Below are 24,500 nucleotides of genomic sequence, written 5' to 3'. Positions count from 1 at the left end.
ATAATTTAACCGTTTTTTATTTGTTTACTCAATTTTGTTTTACTGGGATGGAAAACCTCATTATTTTGTTTATAACAGAGTTTTGTATGTTCTCAGCTTTACTTTGTCATAACAGATAACGTGCTTCATCATCAATGCAGATGGTAAGCCGAATGAAGCAAAAGTCTATTCGATTCATTACAATTGCTTACAATGAAAGAAGTTAGCTCATAGCAGATGATAATGATGACGCCAAACTTGAACCTGGAACCTGAAGAAGATTTCAAAATTTGCAACCAAGTTGGATAAAATGTATTGCTGCAAGAAACACCACAAGATTTTTTGGAGAACACCAGCTCCTCCTGTCTCACAAAGACTGATCCCGATTCAGGTTCTCTATCCCTTGACTTGACCCTCAAATTGAATCACAGTGACGAAGAGTTCAATGGTGAAAGTCACACCAACATGACTTCACCTACTTTGACAATATCGTGAAAGGGTGCCTCAGGGCTCTAGACACCGCTAAGAAGAGCACCGGGAGCGGTGGGAAGAAGTGTGGGCCAACCCAGTTGAGGATTTACAATCTGGGCAACACCTCCCCGGTTTTAGTGGGGAACTTGGTCTCCATTCTTGAACGGTTGCTGATCAACACCAAAGCCTGAAAACACGTGATCAAGATGCCTTCAAACGGCGACATCCCTTACACACACGCCAATGTGAGCCTGGCTTTCCGCGATTTCTCTTTCAAACCCACGATCGATCTCCCCACTGGTCTCCGGAAGTTCGTGAAATGGTACGTCGGTTATTACGGACCCCACCTGAGGCCCAAAAGGGAATCTCTTTTTGACAACTGATGCCTTGGCCATGATCTCCATCTTCATCTTCCTTAATTATTGTTGTCATTCTTTTTTGTTAATTATTTTCTCTTGTAACTATTGTCGGAGGAAATTCTTCAGCTCGTAGGCATTAGTTGGCCATCAGAATGCTCACAAAAGGGAGAGGACAACGACAACTCTCCGTTAAAATTTTTGTTCTAATGAGGTGAGGGTGTAGGGTGAGGGCGCAGAGGTAGGAAGAAATGGTGGAGTTTGACAAAGCAGAGAGAAAAAGATTTTTTTTTTTTTTTACCAGAGACAGAGATTTGAAGAGGAGGAGGAAGGTGTAGAAGAATGAGGGAAATGCATAGTGTAAAAACCAAGAATGCCATGTAATATTAAAAATTGTACAACTCATTCGGGTTTTGACAGGAAAGCAACTCTCCGTTAATTTTTTTAACGCCATAAGCCAAAAGGATCTACTTGAACCATTTTTGCAAAATATAGAATGTTTATGAACTTTTGAAAAAAAGAGGACAACTTTGAACACATCGTACATATCTAGGGGTCAAAATAGATATTAAACTTATTTTTCATCTGAAGTAAACTCTTATGAATTTACAAGTTGATTTTACGAGTCGAGTTTATTCAACTTTCACGAGTTTACGTAAATTCTCGAATTTGATATCCTTAATTCTGTGTACTCTTAATTAACCTAAAACACTCATATTATTATGTATAAATATAAATTATTATATGGAAAATTGAATAATACTCTATTGTTTAAAATTTTAGATTTGTTTTGGATGAAAACGATGAATAAGGTGAAAGAGCATGGATAACGTATGACCAACATGTTAGAAGGAGGAGATACGATACATAGATCTTCACATATGGTAAAATATTATCCGCTTTGCACTAAGCCCTCACAAACCATAGACAACTACAGGGGAAAGGTTCGACAACATTGGTAGTGAGTGTTTTCCTTATGTTTAGTTATGTTATGTTTAGTGTTTTCCTTATGTTTAGTTATGTTATGTTTAGTGTTATGTTATAGTACACTCTACAACACTACAGTGCTCCACACTAACACTATACAGCCAAGTTTGCGTGTCTTTTGCGAAGTCCTTTGTCAGAGATAATATCAGAATTAATCGTTAAAGATATTTGTATTAGAAGCCAACAAATTTATCATACATTATTATTTTTTACAAATATCAATGTACAAAATTTATGATAGCAAAATATTTTTTCTTTTTAAATATTCAATTTGTAGCATCTTCCACGTACTTTGTGTAACTTAGTGAGTTATATGTTTTCGTATAAGATTTAACTAATAATTTTATTCCAATATAAAATTGCAATTTCGATTCCCAATTTACTTTTTAGGGTCCTAATTATCTTTTTTATGTTAAAAAACGTTTATTTTAAAATAATATATATTTAATAATTAAAGAATCTTGCTTATAATTATTTATATAGAAATAAATAAGCTCTAAACAAATTTAAATTCGTTGGAGAAACTGAGCGCGTTAGCATTGATCTCCTTCCTTCAAAGCGTACCCTAAATCCCCAATTTCCTTAATTCTCCTTTCTTCTTCTTCCTTCCAAAATCATTCTTCTCTCTCTCACACTCTCACACACTCTCTCTCTCTAGGTTGAACGTTGCGAGGATTTGACGTTGACGGTGCACTTCTCAACCTCTTATTCTCAGTGTGTAAAGGTACCGTTTTTATTTCTGATTCTATGTTAGGATCTCAATTTATCATTCTTTTTTGGAGTTACTGTTGGTTGTAACATGAAATGAGAATAAGGTTTTTCTTCATATGAAACTGGAACAAATCCTAGATGTCTGCCCATCAAGTCATCAAATTCTATCTGCTGTTCTTCCAAGCCTCGAAATTTGAGTGGATTTTTGTGTCGGAGCACTCCAAATGGCGGCTTCAGAGAAAACTTTGGTGAAGTAGGTCGCGGAGATGCAGTGATAATTGTGGATCATGGTTCGCGTCGCAAAGAGTCCAATTTGATGCTTAGTAAGCCAAACCCATCTATTACGTATCTATGTTTTCTGAAATTGATTATGTACCAGGAATGCTTTAATTCGATGTCTAAATGTTGTGTTGTTTTGAATGTCAGACGAGTTTATGGAGATGTTTAAGTATAAAACTGGTTATGAGATAGTGTAGCCTTCTCACATGGTAATTATCTATAATCTGTTGAGTTTTTCATCATTTCAAGCATAGAAAGAGTATATTAAGATAAAACATGAAATCTGAATGATTGTAGATAGATACTTGAATCTTCTGTAGCTTAGTCTATTTATTAATTGTCATCTCTTGCATGAATTTTAGGATAAGGCCTCTTTGGTCTTGAAATCACTCTCTAGCATGTGAATTAGTCTAGCATTATTTTAGGATTTTTAGCGTTTTCCTTGAGCTGTATGGCTTGCACAATAAAACATAATTTTCATTGATGAGGGAATAGTGTTGAGCTGCTTGTCTTTTCTTCATGTCTGATCTGGGATCTAGATCTAACTGTTAGAAATAGCTAGAGTAATAACATGAAATTCTCTGTGCATTTAGTCATGTCATTTCTTGAGAAAATTGTAACTATGGACCGAATTTTTTATGCTTTATAAAAGTATTATACGTTTACAGGAGTTAGCAGAGCCATCAATAAGAGATGCTTTTCAATCTTGCGTTCAACGAGGTGCACATCGAATTATTGTTAGTCCCTTTTTTCTCTCTCCTGGAAGGCATTGGAGTCAGGTAGGTCTACATGAACTCATACCTTTCTATAAATTGTCAAAATGATCCTTTGACTTCATGAGGATAGAAAATAGGCAAAAAATTTAAACGCCACCATTACACAGGACATTCCTTCCTTAAGCGCAGAGGCAGCGAAGGAACACCCAGATGTGTCGTACAATGTAACTGCACCCCTCGGATTACATGAACTACTTGTGGTATGATACAACTATCGTATGTATAATAAGTTTCCGTAATTGAATTGTTAAACATTTTGGTGCATCTTTTTTTCGCCTTTATAAAGTTTACATTCATCTGTTGGAACCTAGACTCTGTAAATTCTGTGTGTAAAGTATCTAATTTGATGTGGTTTTTTAAACGTGTGTATTAGATGAAATTTCAAACACGCTAATTTGCTTAAGATTTCAACTATCCTCTCACAAAGTGTCCTAACCATCTTGTGGCCATAGCAATGGTTGATGTAGTTTTTCTGTCGCCAATAGAGCTTTTCACATGCTTCTATCCTCTATGAGCTTTTCACATTTCAACTCTCCTTTTTCTCAGGGCTGTATTGTGTATGTCATTTTGAACTTTAAGGATCTTGTGCTGCAGGATGTTGTGAATGATAGAATCAAGCACTGCATAAAGCATGTGGCTCGAGATGTAGATGAGTGTTCAGTCTGTGCAGGGACTGCAAAATGCAGGCTCTATTAGTTTGTGAAACTAGATTCTTTTGAATACTGTTCTGATTTAGATGAGCCTGGGAACCAAGGAATCTGTAAATTGAGTTGCAAGTGTTCTGAAGTTGTGAATTCAGTGAGGTTATATGTGGATTCTAGTAGGTCAAACATTGCAGTTCCAATCTAGTCTCCAAATCTGCCAATGATTCATTAAGTCGATTGTTAAGTGGTTGCTTAAGCACATTCTTCTCGTTTGAAAGCAAATTTGTTCTTATCCACCATGCCATGCTTCCCAAATGTAGTCAAGTTGACTATGTTTAATATAGTTAGATGAAATAATTTCCAATGGCAAATTATCAATTATGCAGATCAAGTTGCAATATTATGTTATATATTTATTCTGATGTCATGTTTTATTTTTCTTACTCCAAGTTGCATCAGAATTGGACAATAGTGTAAAAGTTTGCGATTAGATTCCGTATTTGCTCAATATTGGAAATATGTTGTTATTAATTATGTATGACTAGGTACAATTACAATTTATATATATATATATATATATATATATATATATATATATGGCACAACATATATTACTTTTTATCATTAACATCATTTTTAGATTGACACTTTTTCATATTACTAATACATTCTTATAACTTTCTTTTATAAGGTATTTATATCAAAATTTTGTTAAGTCAAATGATAAGGTGTTCTTTTTTTTTATTACCTCAAATCATAATACATGAACTACCAATGAAAGACAAAATACATAAAATAGTTACCCTTTTTTCTTGATAATAGAGTGATTGATAAATTTGTTATTGCACCTATTAATATATGAGTAATATCATTTTACAACTTTATCAACAATGTATTATTTTCCAAGTTACATGCACAAATTCTAATTTTTTTGATTCATTTCAAATTGTAGCCAATAATGAGTCTTGTTCAGAATCAATCTTAAATAGGAGATAATTCATTATCTTGATTCAGTGGTGGTAGACATTAGTATGAGATAAGATTTGAAGAAATTGTTTGACTTGTAAGAATATATGTGTTGTATACTTTTAGTTAACATATATGTATACTTTTAGTTGTATTGTTTTTACTTATACATGCTTTAATTTTATTTATTCACTAGGGTTATATAAATCTATCGAACTCAAACAGAATACACAGTTTCAAAGTCTAAGTCAAACAATATCAAGTGGACATCAATTAAGGTACATTTATATAGTATGTTTTATGTGTAGTATAGTCTTGATTGTCATAAATAAATTGTTGAATGACCTTATGCAACCTTTAGTTCACATTGTGGCTACTTGCATTGTCCTGGCTAAGTGAATAACTTGTACTCTTAAATGCTTGAAGACTTATTATTTTCTTGTTGCATTGTACTGGTTAGGTGAATAACTTGTACTATTGTGAAACTACTTGGATGAGTATATGCTTGTAATGAAAACATGACTTATTATTAAGAGTTTAAGTTTGTATATGGTATATGGTTGTTTGTTACCATGCATTGAATCTGTTTGGAGTTTATTGGAGTTTTGGTTTTCTATTATGTTCAAATTACAAAAATGTTTTTTACTTTCGGTTTTCTAGTGTCCAAAACAACCTAACGACAATGACTATGGGTATAATGAATGTCGATATATGAAAGAAATTATCACTTACTAGGATAATTCTAACTAATGTAAATTATCTTCATTGTCATAATTAATTTGTAGTAAAAATTTAATTAACTAATTTTATATTATTTTTCTTGTATTATTTTCCTAATTGTAGATGTCAATAATATTGTGACAATCAAATGATTGAAGCTAGGGAAGATAGGTGTTTACATGTAATTAGTACATGCTTATAGGTTACGTTATGATGATGTACATGCTTATAGGCACTCATAAGATACATATGTTATGGTTCTATATATTGTCTTATTGCAATGTCATGTCATGATACGTTTTGAACGACTTAACGATTATACTATAAAATATTGGTTATATTATGTACAAACATGTGTTATCTATTGGTTCTACTTTATACACAAAGAATATAAAACATAAAAAAAAAAATATAACAAAAACAAAGGTCTTAAAACATAATCGTTGAGTCGTCCAGTACATGACATGACATTACTCCATAAGATAATATACATATATATATATATATATATATATATATATATATATCATATTTGTACCTATAAGTATGAAATCTCCAACTAGAAAAACACTGTAAAGAAGAAAAATAATAAAATTTGTCATTTAAATTTTTACTACAAATTAATTATGACAATGAAAATAACTTACATAAGTTGAAATTGTTTTCCCTTTATAGTATGTGATAATTTCCTTCATATATTGACACAGATAATATTCACAATCATTGTTGTTAGGTTGGTTTGGACTCTAGAAAACCAAAAGTAGAAAAAAAAAATTATAATTTGAATATAACAACATACCAGAACTTCATTAAACTCCAAACAGATTCAATGCATGGTAATAAACAACTATATATCATATACAAGTTTAAACTCGTAATAGTAAGTCATGCTTTCATTACAACCATATACATCTCTAACTAGTTTCACAATAATATAAGTTATTCACCTAACTAGTAAAATGCAACAAGGAAGTAAGTCTTCAACCATTCATGAACGCGAACTAAAAGTCACATAAGATTATTCAACGATTTAATTATCACAGCTAAGAGCGCACTACACATAAAACACATTAAAGTAATGTTCCTTGGTTGATATTCACTTGATATTGTTTGACTTAGACTTTGAAACCATGTATTATGTTTAAGTTCGATAAATTTGTATAACCCTTGAATAATTAAAGCATGTATAAGTAAAAATAATACCATTAAAAGCATATAACACATATATTATTACATGTCAAACAATTGCTTCAAATCTTACCTTATACTAATGTTTATCTTCATTTGGTAAGATAATGAATTATCTCCAGTTTAAGATTGATTTCGAGCAAAATCCAATGTTGGCTACAATTTGAAATGAACCAACAAAATTAGAATTCGTGCATCTAACTTTGAAAATAATACATTGTTCATAAAATTGTAAAGGTATTACTTGATATTAATATGTACAAGAACAAACTTGTTAATCACTCCATTATTAAGAAAAAGAGTAACTACTTTTTGCATTCTGTCTTTCATTGATAACTCATGTGTTGTGATTTTGGTTGATAAAAAAAAGAACGTGTTATCATTTGTCTTAACAAAATTTTGATATAGGTACCTTATAAAAAAATATAAGAATGTATTAGTAATATGATAAGGTGACAATCTAAAAATGAAGTTAATGATAAAAAGTAACATGTACTCGATATATATAGAAATTGTAGTTGCACTAGCCATGTAAAAGTTTGTGATTAGATTCCTCATTTGTTTAATATTGCAAATATGTTGTTATTAACTGTGCATGGTTAAGTATAACTAAAATTTTTATATATATCATGTACAATATATACCATTTTTTATCATTAACTTCATTTTTAGATTGACACTTTATCATATTATTAATACATTTTTATATGTTCTTTTATAAGATATCTATATCAAAATTTTGTTAACCCAAATGATAAGGCATTCTTTATTTTTTTTATCACTCCAAATCATAACACATGAGTTATCAATGAAAGACAAAATGCAAAAAATAGTTACTCTTTTTCTTAATAATGGGGTGATTTATAAGTTTGTTATTATTCTTATTAATTCTAGGTAATACCTTACTTTAACAACAATGTATTATTTTCAAAGTTTGATGCACATTCTACATTTTTTTTTATTCATTTCAAATTGTAGTCAACATTGGGTCTTGCTAAGAATCATTCTTAAATTAAAGATAATTCATTATCTTGACCCAATGGTGGTAGACATTAGTGTGAGATCATATTTGAAGAAATTGTTTGACATGTAAGAATATACGTCTTGTATACTTTTAGTTCACATATATGTATATTTTAGTTGTATTGTTTTTATTTATATATGCTTTAATTTTATTTATTCACTAGGGTTATACAAACCTATCGAACTCAAACAAATACATGGTTTGAAAGTCTAAGTCAAACAATATCAAGTGGGCATCAATTAAGGTACATTACTATAGTATATTTTATAGGTAGTATAATCTTGACTCTAATAATTAAATTGCTGAATTACCTTATGTGACCTTTAGTTTACGTTGTGGTTTCCTGCATTATACTGGTTAGATGAATAAATTGTATTTTTGAATGATTAAAGACTTATTTTCTTATTGCATTGTACTGATTATGTGAATAACTTGTATTATTGTGAAATTGGTTGGAGGAGTATACGGTTGTAATAAAAACATGACTTACTATTAAGAGTTTAAACTTGTATATGATATATATATATATATATATATATATATATATATATATATANTATATATATATATATATATATATATATATATATATATATATAGTTGTTTGTTGTCATGCACTGAAATTGTTTGAAGTTTATTGGAGTTTTTGTTTGTTGTTATGTTCAAATTATAAGGATGTTTTTAACTTTTGGTTTTCTAGTGTCCAAAATAATCGAATGACAATGATTGTGGATTGTGGATATTACGTGTGTCGATAAGGAAATTATCACATACTTTGAAGGAGAGACAATTCCAACTTATGTAAATTATCTTTATTGTTATAATTAATTTGTAGTAAAAATTTAATTAATCAATTCTATATTATTTTTCTTTCTTGTAGTATTTGTTTAGTTGTAGATGTTAACAATATCGTGACAATCAAATCATGAAAGTTAGGAAGATTGATGTTTATATGTAGTTAGTACATATTTATAGGTTATGTTATGATGATGTACATGTTTATAGATACTGATATGATATATATGTTATGGCCGTATATATTATCTTATAAAGCAAGTCATGTCATGACATTCGACGACTTAACGATTATATATGTTATGGTCATTTATTTTTATACTAATGAACATTTTTTTTTAGACATTTATCTTTCTCATGTTTTCTTAATATTTTATATTTCTTTTATATATAATAGAAGCAATAGATAATGTAGGTTTATACCTAATAGAACCAATACTTTATATATTTTTTTAAAAAATATTTTATATCTTTCAAAATATTTTATTGGAAAATTATTTTATATTTTAAATTTAGAATAAAAGATAACACTTATTTAAATAAGTGTTAACTAAAAGATAATACTTTTTTAAATAAAACACTCTATTTTAGTATTTATTAATTAAAAAAAATACTATCTATACATTGGGTAAATGAGAAATTTCGCCTTATTGTATAGCATTTGAAGATTCTTGTAATGTTTCTTGACTTCTTTTTAGTTTTGTTTCCTAGGTCTTCAAACACATTCATCACCACATCCGTTATGAACATCGAAAGTGCACCTTGAATAATGCTTTTATTTCCAACCATCTTGAACCTGTAAATTGAAAACATCAGTAAGATACCTTCATTACTTCTGTGATATTTTCAAAATTGTACACTAAAGCCACACACACAATACTAATCACAAGAATGAGATACTCTCACTCTTAGTGAACGAACCTACCTCTCGATACTATAAAGAAATTCAATGTAACAATACGTTCGTTTGTCACAAAAACACCAAAAAAGAGAATTGAACTAGAAACAACAACAATGTTTCGTCTTATAACTTAATGTTTCTCAGCAATTACTTATTTACAAAAACATTTATACACATAGGCCAAAAATGTAACATAAGCAAAAATGTTCTATCTGTTACTGTTAAAAAACATAAACATGATTAAATTTTAGTTTGATAAACTAACATTCTTAAGCACATGTTTACAACATTAATTTCAACCACCAAAATTCATATATAGAAATTAAAAGAGAGTTAATAAGAAAAACGATAATTTCACATCATTAATATCAGAAGTAATCATTAAAAATATTTGTATTAGAAGCCAATTAATTTATAATACATTATTATTTTTTATCAATATAAATTTACAAAATTTATGTTAGCAAAATATTTTTTCTTTTTAAATATTCAATTTGTGGCATCTTTCACGAATTTTATGTAACTTATGATGTGTTCACATGAATAGATTGTACTGTTTATGTGGGTTTGTGAGCGATGAAATGAAGCGAATTGCGTGTTCGTTTAAGAGGAAAAGCAACGAACCGTGAAGACAAATTTGCGGGATGGAGACTAGTACAAAAATAACCTATAACGTCGAATATTTTTGGCCTTTCACGTCGAATTCGATATCGACATCATAATAGGAGACGTTAAATTGACGTCGAATTTAAAAAATTTGACGTTAGTTTAACGTCGAATTTTGTCAATATACAACGTTAATTAATTTTCTTGTATTTTTTTAATTAATTGTAATCCTTTTTACAGCTCTATTAGACTTGAAAAGCAGAAAAAACAACAATTATAAGTTTTTGGTATTTTATAAAATTTGAACTATGAGAACAGTAATATAGGAATAATCAAAGAATAATAACAAACAACAAAGAAGTTCAATCAAACAATAACAATAAACAAGTTCAATAAAACAACAACAACAAACAAGTTCAACAAAAAAATAACAAACAAGTTATCAACAAATAAGTTCTTCAAAACAAAAACGAAAACGAAAACTAATCCGGGTTCATCGGAATAAAGTGTTGTCATCAGTGAGAGAGAAAGCAGAACGCGCCTATGAAGGACAAGAACACAAAAATAATCGGTGAAACAAACGAAAATCATACCTAAAGTAGTTAATTAACACGCATTTGTATCAAATGAAAGAAAGATTACATGTGATGGTCGTCAAACTTCGTTCGAAAAAAGTTTGAGCAGAGAAAAGGGTCTTGCGCGCTAAGATTAAGTGAATGAATTTTCAATCTCCCGCTTAAATTTTTTTGAATTTACTAACCTTTTAATGTCTAACGTTGGGGCATTCAACATTTTATATTCTTTTATGTCGAATTATAATTCTAAACGACGTTTATTTATAAAAATGCCACCGGTCATTTTTAACTATGGCTATTGAGTAGTTCGACGTTAAATGTGTGACATTATACGTTATTTTTGCACTAGTGAGCTTCCTGATCACCCGCGAAAGGGGAGAGATTTAGAGGGATTAGTAGTAAAAAGTCAGTTGTGCCCTCAATGTATTATAAAATTCAATCTATACATATGAGTTTAATATACGTAATCGATTCACTTTTACACAGAACCGATTCCACTCCTACAAAGGATTCACAAAGACGTTGCATTCGATTCGCATCAAGTGACATTCAATTCTAGGCTTGAGATAACTTGACAAAGGAGAGGTATTCAGTTACCATGGAGTGGTATTTGGTTCCCATTATGCAGAACCACTTCGAACAATGTTGCATTCGGTTATTTGCTGCGTATTCGATTCCATGTTTATGCACCTCACTTTGACGTCGCATATTCGGTTCCAGTTTATTCATATTCACTTCCTTCGAGCAACAAGGTTGGTATGGAGCTGGAGGCAAGGGTTTGGCGACAAGCGCCGCAGCGGCGACGACGACGAAGGGTTTGCCGATCTGGAGCGATTTGGCGACAAGCGTCGCGACCAAGGGCAACACTCATCGTAACTCGCGTCCTCAAAGGCGATGTCGAGCGGTGGCGTTTTGCAGATTCTGTGGTGGCGGCGTCCTCCATGACTTGTGTAACGCCCCGACAACTTACAGGGTCTGCTGACTGCCCCCACACATCAACACGAGGCTTTCCAGTGTGCTTTGTCCTCACTCACACACTTTCCGCCCGAAAAGTGTGTGAGTGAGGACAAAGCACACTGGAGAGCCTCATGTTGATGTGTGGAGGCAGTCAGCAGTTCCAGTAAGTTGTCGGGGCGTTACAAATGGTATCAGAGCCTAGCCTCTCCCAGTACGGTGTGGTTCGAGGACGAACTAGAGCGGAAACTGATGGGCATGTGACACCCGGGCACTGACGAGGGCAGGGAGTGATCGTCGGTGCAAGAGGCATGGTGCAGGGGGCACAGACAAGGAGCGACTCCTAACAGTCTTCCAGTGGAAGGGGTACATGGACGAATTGAACATACACTGGAATAAGAGGGATCTAGAGACTGTATAGGTATGAGACTATACAGTTGAATGATAGCTTAAAGGAATTGATTTGGCTACTCATATCAACAAATGCATTTGTTTTTCGGTAGCCTAACTCATAAGAACTCCATGGGTAAGCGTGCTTAGCCTAGAGTAATTATGGGATGGGTGACCTTCCGGAAAGTTTTCTCGAAAAGTGTGTGAGTGAGGGCAAAGCACACTGGAAAGCCTCGTGTTGATGTGTGAGGGCAGTCAGCAGTCCTGTAAGTTGTCGGGGCGTTACAACTTGTGATGGCCGACGAGTATGACAATGGTGGAGATCGAGCAAGCTGGTGACACGGTTGTGACTCGCTACTATTTCAGTTGCGAGAATGACGACGAAGGTCTGGAGCAGAATGAAGCTTTAGTAGATAGACTATTTGAACCTAGGGTTTCAACAGAAGAAGTTGGATTTTACTTGCAGGTTTATGAAGAAATGGTGAAATACATGTGGCTATCAAGGTTACGATGGTTGGGTTAAGGTTTGCAAACCAAAAAGAAATTGGGGAATTGGGAGGATGAATCGAAGGGATGAATGTAATGGATTTGAAGGCTTTGATAGATGATAGAAACTGGTTTTTGTCTTAAATTTACTTTTGTATGTGTCTAAAGATGTTGTTTATAAGAAAATGCTACTGGATATAACATTAAATAATAAAATTAATTTTAATAATTAATGTTAATTTTTTACTCTTTGTAAGCATTTTTATAATTAAATATAACATTAACAATTGTCATTTTATATTACTTTAATAATTAGGAACATTTTAGTAATATTCAATTTCTATCGATTAAATAAATTTTTTTATCTGTCATATCAATCAAATCTTATAATAATTTTTATAAATTTTACTTCTAAATCTACTCTTATTTAGTTTAAATTCATTCAAATAAAAATGAATTAATTTATCCTCAAATCTATTCACTCACTCTTTTCTTATTCTTCTCCTGAAAAATGGTGAGTCATATGTTTCCTATAAGATTTAACTGATAATTTAATTACAATATAAAATTGCAATTTCGATTCCGAATTTACTTTTTAGGTGATTTTAATTAACTTTATTTTAAAAAACGTAGCTTTTAAAATAATATATATATATATATATATATATATATATATAAAATTAATTAATTAAACAATCTTGCTTATAATTGTTTATATACAAATAAATAAGCTCTAAACAAATTTAAATTCGTCGGAGAAGCTGAGAGCGTTAGCATTGATCTCCTTCCTTCAAAGCGTACCCTAAATCCCCAATTTCCTTAATTCTCCTTTCTTCTCTCTTGCTTCGAAAATCATTTTTCTCTCTCTCACACTCTCACACACTCTCTCTCTCTAGGTTGAACGTTGCGAGGATTTGACGTTGACGGTGCACTTCTCAACCTCTTATTCTCAGTGTGTAAAGGTACCGTTTTTATTTCTGATTCTATGTTAGGATCTCAATTTATCATTCTTTTTTTGGAGTTACTGTTGGCTGTAACATGAAATGAGAATAAGGTTTGCTCTCATATTCGCATTTCAAAATAATAATAATTGTAGCAGGGTTGTAGAAAGTAACCTCTTCTATGAAACGTTTTCAGCTCAAAGTGGCTATTTATTCCTTTATTTTGGTTTAATATTCTTTAAAGAAAAAAAGCCTCAAATTGTTTATCTAAAAGATAAACCAAAAGAATTGTAGTTTGTATGTGATGATAATCTTGGTTACTTGATTGTGTTTTGAACGTGTGAACGTGTGAACGTGGCAGGTATATTATTAATGCGCGTAGTTAGTAATTGGGTATTATTATTTCTTGTTAATTGATAAAAAAACTCCACTGCCAGTGGTTCTCTTGAGATTTATGCAGATTGATAGTAGTGGTATTGTGGTTATGCATAACTTAGCTCTGTCTAAATTAGCTTGGTCCCGTTTGGGTAGGAGTCGCTGTGTATTGGCCTGTTTGAATGAACTTCTCTATAAGTTCTTCTACCGGAGAAAGCAAGAAGAGAAAAATGAACTTGACTTCTCCGTAAGTGAAAATTAGCTTATACGCAAGTAAAATTAAAAAAATTGGAAAAGCTTTATATGGAGAGTTTCTTCAAATTAGCTCTTGTGTAAGCTAATTTCAACTTTTCTTATTTTTCTCTTGTAGAAAGTAGAGCTGTCAATTTATTTCGGAGCCCCAAGGCCTGGCCTTTTTTACAGTTAGCCCCATCCTTCAGGGGTAAGGCGGTTTCTTACTTGTCCATGAAATAATGTTTTCTTTTGTCGCTAATTTCTTATTTGGGTCCATAGGACTGTCTACCGGTCTATAATCAATCATGCATGTTTCTTGTAAACTATGAAGGACATACTTCCTTTGGGAGATTACAACTCCATATTTTGAATGAGCTACTTTAATTCTTAAGAAGTATTTTAGACTTCTAATATCCTTGGTTTTTCCATAAGCTGCAGTTAGTTGTTCGTCAATCTGTGTTTGCACTTTTGCTATTCGTTGACCATTGTCATATGTTTGTCGCACACGCTTGAAGACGAGTCATGTATCTCTTTGGCTACACTGGTTTGTGAGTCCAATTTGGTTTATAGACATTCTCTCTCGACAAAGCATATGTGCATCTTGTTCTAAGCTGAACTACCAACGTCTATTGTCTCTTTCGAAACAAGTTGATTTTGTTGGATCAAATGACCAACTTACATATGTATTGACTAAGTTCTTAAAGAGATCTCAGATTGAGTTTATCTATTCCAAACTTAGTTCATACAATCTGTATGTTCCAGCTTGAGGAGGAATGTTAGAATAATTAGCTTGTGTGTGACTTAGTTGAGTGAGTTGCATATTAGTTGGGCATGAGTTGTGTATGAGTGTTTTCCATTTTAATCTTAGTTGTCTTGCATTGTTATAATCCTATAAATAAAGGAAGAAGATGAAGGGTGAAATAATCTTATTTCATGTTATAATAATTGATATCACCAATATACTATTATATGATAATACTTCATAATCAAGTATTATTATCTTAGAGATGTTAGATAATCACTTATTATATCATAATATCTCAGAGATATTAGATAATCAATTATTATATCCTAAATAATATAATGGAGATATCATTCATGAGTTTGTTATGGCTGGATGCTATATAGATTAGAGTCTCAGGTTTACTACTTTTTATTTTCTAAAAGTCTGTGAATCATCACCTAATAAAACATTACACTGTGGTAGGTAACCGTAGAGGCTGAACTGTGGACATTGTTGACTTAAAAATGGGGTCCAGTTCATTGAAGGATTATTTGAAACGGTATGAAAGTAACACAGAAGAAGAGAAGAAGAAAAAAAAGAAGAAGCAGAAGAAGAAAAGTCAACCACAAACCACTGGCTTATTAGTCGTGGATGAAGATCCAATGTGGCAGAAACCCGTAGATCTTGGAGAAGAAAACAATGATAATTCATCTGGTATATTATAAAAATATAAATGTTCGTTCATATTAGAGAATTTACCATTACTGGTTTCTGTATATAATATTATTTCATATAACCAAATTTTATTGGTTTATGTAGACGAAGAGAAACCACTAGTTGATGAAGACATTGATGTGAAGCGTATGAAGAGGCTTGAGCAGCTGAGGGCGAGACGTCCTTATCATGCTATATCTGAGGATGGAAGTGGTTGGGTTTCACTTTCCTCTAAACCTGATGATTTTATCGACTCAAACATTGATATGTCTCCTCCCCGTAAAAGAAAAAGTGCTGATTTATCACCTGGTCAGCAGTTGAGACGCAATGACACCCCATCACCAGATTATAGGACTTCAGATTTGCAAGACATCTCTCCCCCTCGACGACGTCGTCATGATTCTCCCCCTCAAGATTTTTCACGTGGATCTGTGGCATCAGACATTTCACCCCCAAGGAAAAACTTGAACAATGCTGCAAGAACTGGTTTGCCTGATGTTTCTGGTATTCGTTCACCTGAAGATTTCTCTCCATCACAACGAGACCGACACGGTTATGAGACTTCTGATTTGCAAGATATCTCTCCACCTAGACGGAGTCGTCATGATTCTCCATCTCAAGATGTTTTGCGTGGATCCGTGGCACCTGACCTTTCACCCCCAAGGAGAATCCAAAAGAATGTTGCAAGATCTGGTTTTTCTGATTCTCGCCACCATTCACCTCAAGATCTATCTCCACCTCGACGTGGTCGTCATGATTCTCCTTCTCAAGATGCTTTACATGGATCTGTAGTGTCAGACCTTTCACCCCCAAGGAAAGTTCAGAAGAATGTCGGAAGACTGGGTTCGTCCAGTATTTCAGTTAAAGTTGGTTCACATCCATCTTTGGATCCTGACCTATCTCCACCAAGGAAAAATACTAAGGATTCATCAAAGCCAGCTAGTAAAACAGGTCTAATTTCTGGTAAGGATATAAGCGACGAGATTGAAAAAAAGAAGAGGGATGATATGTTGAGGTAATTGTTCAGTTGTTTTAATCTTGCAATTCCCCTTTCATATAATTGAAACCCTTCTTTCAGTTATACAAATATAAATGCTCGTTGCTCCCTCTGTCTTTCTATGGAAGTTTTGGTGTCAGTTGCTTCACGTTACTCCATAGCATTGATAACTACGTTTTGTGCAGATTTAACCAGATGGACCCTTCCATTAGTGGACGTGGTGCTGAGCCTGTATATCGTGATAAAATAAAAGGTCAAAATTGTAGTCAGATTTTTGTTGATGTTTTTGTTCAATCTATCTGATTTGACGCCTTTGTAAAACAAAATGCTGAATTTTGCAGGTGTACGCATTTCGAAGGAGGAATACTTGAAATCAAAGCAGAAAGTAGAAGAAAAACCCAAGGTATTTGGTGCACTGCATAATTTTTTCAGCATTGTTATATCGTTTCTAGATGTAGCTTTTGGTATGCTTCTAATGGGTAACTAACTGGCTGCATATCATATATGTGAAGAAAGTATGATTCCTTCTGAGGATCCTTTTTTTGTTTGTATGCAATGAGTGGCCGAAAAGATACTTAGTTTGTTTTGTTCACTTGGATATTTTCTGGCATTTCAATGATGGTGTGAAGATTGACTTAGTAATGTGCAGTGAGCATAATGAAAAGGTTGATTTTGTAAGACTTACATGCAACAGATTAGGAGGTTTGTTGACTTGGTAGAACAAAAGAAATGATAAGGATCAAATTACATCCAAAAGAGTAAGATTGATTAATATATTGTGACTAGGTGAGTTATCTAAAATTGTGTAGTAAAATGGAGCAGTAAGTTATCTGTTCCATGGAAATACATTTTAACTAAAATATATTATTGGTTCTTTTTTAAATATATTATTTCTACTAATATTACAATTGCATGAAAAAGGACATGAAACCGTGTCATATTTGTTGTCATTTGGTCCCTGCGGTGTAATGTAAGTTGAATGTTACTTCTAAAGTGTGTTAAAATAGTCCTTTTTATCTGTTGTTGAGCTTTTTATAAAGCTGTTTCTTGATATATTATCTTGAAGGATCATAGGCTGACCCCTATCCTCTTTTCTTTTGTTTTTGAACGCTACCTTTTATATATGAATACAATATATACATAAGTCAGTAGCAAGAGACTCACTAAGTTCTCTAAAATCTCAAGTATATCTCACAACATTGATGTTATTCATGATTCTCCATCAAAACTGGTAAGCTGAATTCTTGGCTATCTTTGTGATTTTCAGGAGATAGAAATAGAATGGGGTAAGGGCTTAGCTCAAAAGCGTGAAGCTGAGGCCAGACTGAAGGAACTGGAACTTGAGAAGGAGAAGCCTTTTGCACGTACTAGGTATGCATAAAGTACTTAGAAACATGGTTTCTAGATTGTTCAAAATCATTATATGGGGTATACAAAATAACATGTGTATATGGGATACGAGTTGGTGACAATTATTCTTAAAATTATAATGAATAGGGGGATTTAAGTGCTTCTCTAGTGGTTTGAAATTTTCTTAAACCTGGTAATCTTGTGAAAGAATTTTTGTGAGCCAACTCTTGTCTCTCTATCGTTGACTCTTTAATGCCTCAGCGATTATAATATCTAGCCCAATTGCTTTGTCCTCATCCATCTTCTTTGATACATATTTTACTTTATGCTCCAGGATACTGAAGATAAAAGTTTTTTTTTTGGTTCTCATTCATGTATTTAGACTATCATTTAAATAGAAACTCACGACCATCATTAAATATATCAAGGTAATCTGGATTATCATGCATTTAATCACGAGATGGTCTTTTTTACACCTGTTTGACCTTAACTTCGGTTTTTAGGGGGGTGTCAGTGCCATATATTACTTTGTTTACGATGTACCAGCATGGAAATATACTTAAAAATTATTTGTATGTTAGTTAAAATCCCATTGAGAGCAATTTCTGGACTGTCATTATTTGAATGCTGATGTTTAATTGTGAGTTGATGTCATTGATTAAGGTTCTCTGTTCCTTTTCGTCTCAGTGTCTCTTATGCTGTATGTGCATTTGTTTCTTACAGAGATGATCCTGAACTAGACAAAATGTTTAAGGAGAGATTAAGGTGGGGTGACCCCATGGCACATCTAGTAAAGGTAATGCAAAAGATTTCATGTTGCTTGGTGTGTGAGATGGAGTTTGATCAGTTTTTACATGTTTCCTGTTCCAATTGTCATTTGCAGAAAAAATATCCAGAGCCTGTTCTTCCAAACTTGGGGGAAAATGAGAAGATGAAGGAATCAGGTTTTGTAGTCCCGCAGGATATTCCAAATCACAGCTGGTTAAAAAGAGGTTTAGACGCCGCCCCAAATCGCTATGGTATAAGGCCCGGACGACACTGGGATGGTGTTGATCGCAGTAATGGTTGGTTCATATTCACCATACGTTTTGTAGTTTGATTCTTCCTTCCCTTTTCTCATGTGAATAGCCTTAAATGATTGACTCATCACTGCCGTTTGCAGGGTTCGAAAAGGATATGTTTAAGAGAACAAATGAGAGGCAAGCCAGAGACAGAGAAGCTTATCTTTGGTCCGTCTCTGATATGTAAAAAGTGGCACTACAATGACACAAAGGAGTATTCTGGAGTCATGTTTGTGTTAACTATATGAGTTTGAGGGATGTGATGCTGATATGTCCAGATGAAATTTTTTGGTTCCATCAATCTAAGTGCAATCTTTACTGGAAAAATTTATCTGCCTTAGTTATGCTCAGCATCTCACTAGTCTTAATATTCGGATCCTCAGTCTCATATTTCAATTGCTTTGATTAGCTATAACTTGGTTGTGATATTTTCGAGTTTTTGAGAGGTTATCACAGGTTGTTCCATGTAATTTAGACCATTTTTCACTACTGTAGTTTAAAAGATGACTGTCTTTTTTGAGTTTCATTCGAACTTTTAGGGGATCAAGTGTTGTTAAATAAAGCTAAAATTCATTTTTATGATGATCCAAATTTGAGTCTAACCTCACAGCAGGAAGCATAAAAATACTCCCTAAGTTTCATTATTTTAAATTAGTTTAAATTTATCTGATAATTCTGGTTATATTAAAAGTAGTTTTTATATTAATTAAAATTTGTCTCAGATAATACTTCTAAAATGTTAATAATTTTTTAATTATGCCTCATTTTATAGTTGCACTCTTGCGTAAATTGCTTTATCTCTTAAACCCTGAAGTATCAAGGGTTTGGATATAGATTGTGTGTATTTGGAGTAATAGAACAAAAAGAAAAGACTTTGGTTATGTAACGGATTCGATTATGAAACCTTGATTACGAACCAAAACAATGTCCATATCAGATTTTGTTAGACTTTATTTTTCAAGAATTAACATTAGGAATATTGGTTGAAAAATAAACTTAGGTTAAAAAATGATTATTTCGTGTTCTACCTTTCTGTCATTTGATTCACATACTAATATTTTAAAACTAATGTGTAATTAATTTTGTTTGGATGGTAAATTAAAATTACTGGAATAGAGGATAATTTAAACAAGAAAAATGATTCTTTGATATACCTAAATTTTTTACATTTATTTGACACTATTTTTACTTACGTTTTACTCTCTTCTTTCTTGAAAAACTATAAAATTTTACACTTTTTAGATTATTTTATCCTTGTATTATGTGTCAAATGAGTGTAAAAGTGTATAATGATATTACTATCCTACTTTGTAGTATTTAACTTGTTTTCTTTATTAAGAAGTGCAAATCATAATAATATTTTTACATGAGTAAGATTTTCATTGTGAGATGGAAATTGGATGCTTTTATTTTCATATAATTACCCTCTAAATTTCATTTTTTTTTTTTTTACTTTGTACATAAATTAATTTTATCTTTAAAAAAATCATTTATTTTTTACTTCTTCTTTTTTCTGGATATTTCTTTATAAAACAGTTTGTCTTAAGTCACATTGGCAACTTATTGGTGTGTCCAGGTCAAACAACAATGAAGTAATATTTCATCCTACATTTTTCTCTATACTTTTTGTTCTCGTATAAAAGTAATTTCTTTATAATATAATTAGGAATATATAGAAATGTATTTCTTTTATCCGTCTCAATATTAATAAATAATATCTTATTTGATTAAATATTAGCATCAGTATGAATAATGTATGACTTTTTATAAGATATACATATTTGTTATTTTCTTTTTTTGCTCTTACAATCATTTCTATCTTAAAATAATAAAATACTTTCTACCGATTTAGAATTTTTATTAAAAAATTATATTAACTAAAATATAATTAAATTATAAAATATAAATCTTATTTTACTAATTCGGTACTGTGAAATTAAATTAAACTTTCTTCATTTTATAATTATTTTAATGTTTTGATAATGAAAACAAACACAGTAATACAATAATACGATGTAAACAAAATTATATTCAATCCTATAATAAAATTAATTATAAACTTTTTATTAATAATAATATTTAAATCCCCTCCTTCATTTTTATCTGAGGTAAAGAAAATAACAATTCTAGATTGTTCTATACTAAGTCGAACATTAATTTCAACCACCAAAACTCATATATAAAAAGGGAGTCGAATTTTAGTAAGAAAAACTATAATTTCACATCATTCTTAATATCACAAGTAATAGTTAAAGATATTTGTATTAGAGGCCAGCAAATTTATCATACATTATTATTTTTTTTATCAATATTAATGTACAAAATTAAGCTAGCAAAATATTATTTCTTTTTAAATATTCAATTTGTAGCATCTTCCACGTATTTTATGTAACTTAGTGAGTCATATGTTTTCGTATAAGATTTAACTAATAATTTTATTCCAATATAAAATTGCAATTTCGATTCCCAATTTACTTTTTAGGGGGTCCTAATTATCTTTTTTATGTTAAAAAACGTTTATTTTAAAATTATATATATTTAATAATTAAATAATCTTGCTTATTATTGTTTATATAGAAATAAATAAGCTCTAAACAAATTTAACCTTTGTTGGAGAAGCTGAGAGCGTTAGCATTGATCTCCTTCCTTCAAAGCGTACCCTAAATCCCCAATTTTCTTAATTCTCCTTTCTTCTCTCTTCCTTCCAAAATCATTCTTCTCTCTCTCTCACTCTCTCTCTCTCTTGGTTGAACGTTGCGAGCATTTGACGTTGGCGGTGCACTTCTCAACCTCTTATTCTCAGTGTGTAAAGGTAACGGTTTTATTTCTGATTCTATGTTAGGATCTCAATTTATCATTCTTTTTTGGAGTTACTGTTGGTTGTAACATGAAATGAGAATAAGGTTCGCTCTCGTCTTCGCATTTCAAAATAATAATAATTGTAGTAGGGTTGTAGAAAGTAACCTCTTTTATGAAACGTTTTCAGCTCAAAGTGGCTATTTATTCCTTTATTTTGGTTTAATATTCTTTAAAGAAAAAAAGCCTCAAATTGTTTATCTAAAAGATAAACCAAAAGAATTGTAGTTTGTATGTGATGATAATCTTGGTTACTTGATTGTGTTTTGAACGTGTGAACGTGACAGGTATATTATTAATGCGCGTAGTTGTTCTCTTGAGATTTATGTAGATTGATAGGAGTGTTATTGTGGGTATGCATAACTTAGCTCTGTTTGAATTAGCTTGCGCCCGTTTGGATAGGAGTCGCTGTGTATTGACCTGTTTGAATGAACTTCTCTATAAGCTCTTCTACCAGAGAAAACAAGAAGAGAAAAATGAACTTGACTTCTCCGTAAGTGAAAATTAGCTTATACGCAAGTAAAATTAAAAAAATTGGAAAAGCTTTATAAGGAGAGTTCCTTCAAATTAGCCCTTGCGTAAGCTAATTTCAACTTTTCTTATTTTTTTCTCTTGTAGAAAGGACTTACGGAGAAACTCGTTTTGATAACTTCTCTAAAAGTTTATTTTAACTTGGGTACAAGTTATCGTAAAAAGAAGTTTATTTCATTTCTTTATATTTTCTTATTCTGCTAGTACTTATTGTAAAGTTCATGTAAACAAGGCCATATTGTTGTGTGTCTCTCTTTACACGTTTCTATTGTCATAGTTTTTTTTTTCTTTTCTTTTTATGAATCATGTCCATATTGATTGGGTGTTGATGATCAGCTTACATGTTATTTACAGTGGACATTTGTGTCCATGACGGGTTTTTTTTTTTTTTTTCTGATGTTGACTTGTCTTACATTGATATATTGCAGGTTTTCTTTAAAGAGAGACCAGTGTCATTAGACTATAACAAGTTTTTTTTCAAATGGCACTGGTTGTAATGTGTGGGCAGCCATGCAGTGGGAAGTCCAAAGCTGCACTGTGTCTCGTTGAAGCTCTCAAAGAATCAGAATCAAAACATCAAGTTAGAATCATAGACGAAGTTTGCTTTCATCTTGATCGAAACCAAAGCTATGCAAACATGCCTTCAGAGAAGAATTTAAGAGGGGTGCTCAGGTCAGAAGTAGATAGGTCTGTGTCCAAAGATAGCATCATCATAGTAGATTCTTTGAATAACATCAAGGGTTACAGATACGAGCTGTGGTGCTTGGCTCGAGCTTCTGGAATCAGATACTGCGTGGTGTACTGTGACGTTGAAGAAACCTTTTGTAGGAAATGGAATGAAGAGCGCAGGGAGAAAGGAGAAGCCAGTTATGATGATTCAATTTTTGAAGATTTGGTGAGAAGGTTTGAGAAACCAGAAAGAAGAAACAGGTGGGATTCTCCATTGTTTGAATTATGGCCACACAGAGAAGGGACAGAGAAATCTTCCTCTGCCATTATAGATGCTGTCTCCTACTTAACCAAAAAGGTGGACTCCAAAACCAGGGATGTTAAGATTCTGCAACCAACTATTGCCACTCAAACCTCACGTTTTTCTGATGCAAATTCTCTGTATGAATTGGACAAAGCAACACAAGAAGTCACAAATGCTATAGTAGAAGCACAGTCTCAAGCGCTTGGAGGACCACTTAACGGTGTTTCCGTGGGAAAAGACTTGCCTGTAATCAACATTTCAAGGTCTGTTGGGCTGCCGGAGCTACGTAGAATGCGACGCACCTTCATAAAATTGACAGGGCAAACAAGTTTAAGTGGGCCACCGCCCCCTTCTGATGCAGAGAGCGCAAAAAGAATGTTTATTGACTACTTGAACAGAGAACTAGGAACATCCTGAAGAACAGTATATGAATTGCAATTCAGCTTGTGCGCTAAAGGATGCCATGTTTGTATTTTTATATCACAAACAGTTTTTATTAATAGTTTACATCATTATTATTGAATAAACTGGCTTTTTTTACCATCGTTTTAATTCCTCCTAGCCCGAATAGTAGAATAATGAAGTAAAGATCGTAGCTCAGGTCTGGTTTGATAAAATATTTTTTGTACTTTACAAAATCATATAAACCGAATGCTTAAACAACCCAAATTCACTCTTTCTTCCTTGCTAAACAAGACATATCCTCCCCTCAACTTTGGTATTGGTTATTGAGTTGCATTGGATATGTTACTTGATATAATAAAAATGTATCTTCGACGCGTATATAACAAAACAAATATTAAAAACAAATTATCATTAAGATGCACGATGAAAACTTAGTTCGATCAAGGGTACTTTAGTACATTAAAAAAAGCAGGATAGAAAGAAGATAAATCGAGAATGCGAATATTGGAAACCAAAGAATTGAGGTGTAGC

At 32.2% G+C, this 24,500-nt stretch overlaps 3 protein-coding genes and 1 long non-coding RNA gene across 8 annotated transcripts; all 4 read left to right on the top strand.

Annotated features, from left to right (window-relative positions):
• Positions 1-656: 656 nt before the first annotated feature.
• Positions 657-4,435, top strand: LOC106773662 (sirohydrochlorin ferrochelatase, chloroplastic). The gene is made up of 5 exons (XM_022786328.1): positions 657-772; positions 2,759-2,827; positions 3,436-3,562; positions 3,667-3,759; positions 4,154-4,435. Exons 1-5 carry the CDS (start codon positions 657-659, stop codon positions 4,253-4,255), a joined length of 507 nt encoding a protein of 168 aa, XP_022642049.1. The 3' UTR covers positions 4,256-4,435.
• Positions 4,436-4,899: 464 nt separating this feature from the next.
• LOC111242499 lies at positions 4,900-8,693 on the top strand. The gene is made up of 3 exons (XR_002669586.1): positions 4,900-5,266; positions 5,366-5,447; positions 8,265-8,693. It is a non-coding gene; the product is annotated as an uncharacterized LOC111242499 (long non-coding RNA).
• A 4,855-nt stretch (positions 8,694-13,548) lies between these two features.
• LOC106774273 (BUD13 homolog) lies at positions 13,549-19,727 on the top strand. 4 transcript variants are annotated; one of them, XM_014661207.2, is made up of 11 exons: positions 13,549-13,770; positions 14,281-14,371; positions 14,495-14,566; positions 15,566-15,796; positions 15,902-16,811; positions 16,979-17,046; positions 17,135-17,196; positions 18,061-18,164; positions 18,867-18,939; positions 19,027-19,207; positions 19,306-19,727. In XM_014661207.2, the coding sequence occupies exons 4-11, from the start codon at positions 15,607-15,609 to the stop codon at positions 19,389-19,391; spliced, it is 1,674 nt and encodes a 557-aa protein (XP_014516693.1). In that variant the 5' UTR covers positions 13,549-13,770; positions 14,281-14,371; positions 14,495-14,566; positions 15,566-15,606; the 3' UTR covers positions 19,392-19,727. The 4 variants fall into 4 exon arrangements, with proteins under 4 accessions (XP_014516693.1, XP_022641666.1, XP_014516694.1 ...); XM_022785945.1 differs by having other exon boundaries at positions 14,187-14,371; XM_014661208.2 differs by lacking the exon at positions 14,281-14,371.
• Positions 19,728-21,800: 2,073 nt separating this feature from the next.
• Positions 21,801-24,116, top strand: LOC106773617 (protein KTI12 homolog). Of its 2 annotated transcripts, XM_022785947.1 has the most exons (3): positions 21,801-22,016; positions 23,020-23,263; positions 23,339-24,116. In XM_022785947.1, the coding sequence occupies exons 2-3, from the start codon at positions 23,073-23,075 to the stop codon at positions 23,979-23,981; spliced, it is 834 nt and encodes a 277-aa protein (XP_022641668.1). In that variant the 5' UTR covers positions 21,801-22,016; positions 23,020-23,072; the 3' UTR covers positions 23,982-24,116. The 2 variants fall into 2 exon arrangements, with proteins under 2 accessions (XP_022641668.1, XP_014515824.1); XM_014660338.2 differs by having other exon boundaries at positions 23,020-24,116.
• Positions 24,117-24,500: the final 384 nt, after the last annotated feature.

The sequence above is a fragment of the Vigna radiata genome, chromosome 9 (genome assembly GCF_000741045.1).
Source record: "Vigna radiata var. radiata cultivar VC1973A chromosome 9, Vradiata_ver6, whole genome shotgun sequence".
NCBI lineage: Eukaryota > Viridiplantae > Streptophyta > Magnoliopsida > Fabales > Fabaceae > Vigna > Vigna radiata.
This window is presented reverse-complemented; position numbering and strand designations above follow the sequence as displayed.

Coding starts and splice junctions, on each gene's coding strand:
- LOC106774273 (XM_014661208.2), top strand. CDS start 15,607: ATGGGGTCCAGTTCATTGAAGGATTATTTGAAACGGTATGAAAGTAAC. Junction 15,797..15,901: donor AAACAATGATAATTCATCTG/GTATATTATAAA, acceptor TGGTTTATGTAG/ACGAAGAGAAACCACTAGTT. Junction 17,047..17,134: donor ATATCGTGATAAAATAAAAG/GTCAAAATTGTA, acceptor TGAATTTTGCAG/GTGTACGCATTTCGAAGGAG.
- LOC106773662 (XM_022786328.1), top strand. CDS start 657: ATGCCTTCAAACGGCGACATCCCTTACACACACGCCAATGTGAGCCTG. Junction 773..2,758: donor CTCCGGAAGTTCGTGAAATG/GTACGTCGGTTA, acceptor ACTTTGGTGAAG/TAGGTCGCGGAGATGCAGTG. Junction 2,828..3,435: donor AGAGTCCAATTTGATGCTTA/GTAAGCCAAACC, acceptor GCTTTATAAAAG/TATTATACGTTTACAGGAGT.
- LOC106773617 (XM_014660338.2), top strand. CDS start 23,073: ATGGCACTGGTTGTAATGTGTGGGCAGCCATGCAGTGGGAAGTCCAAA.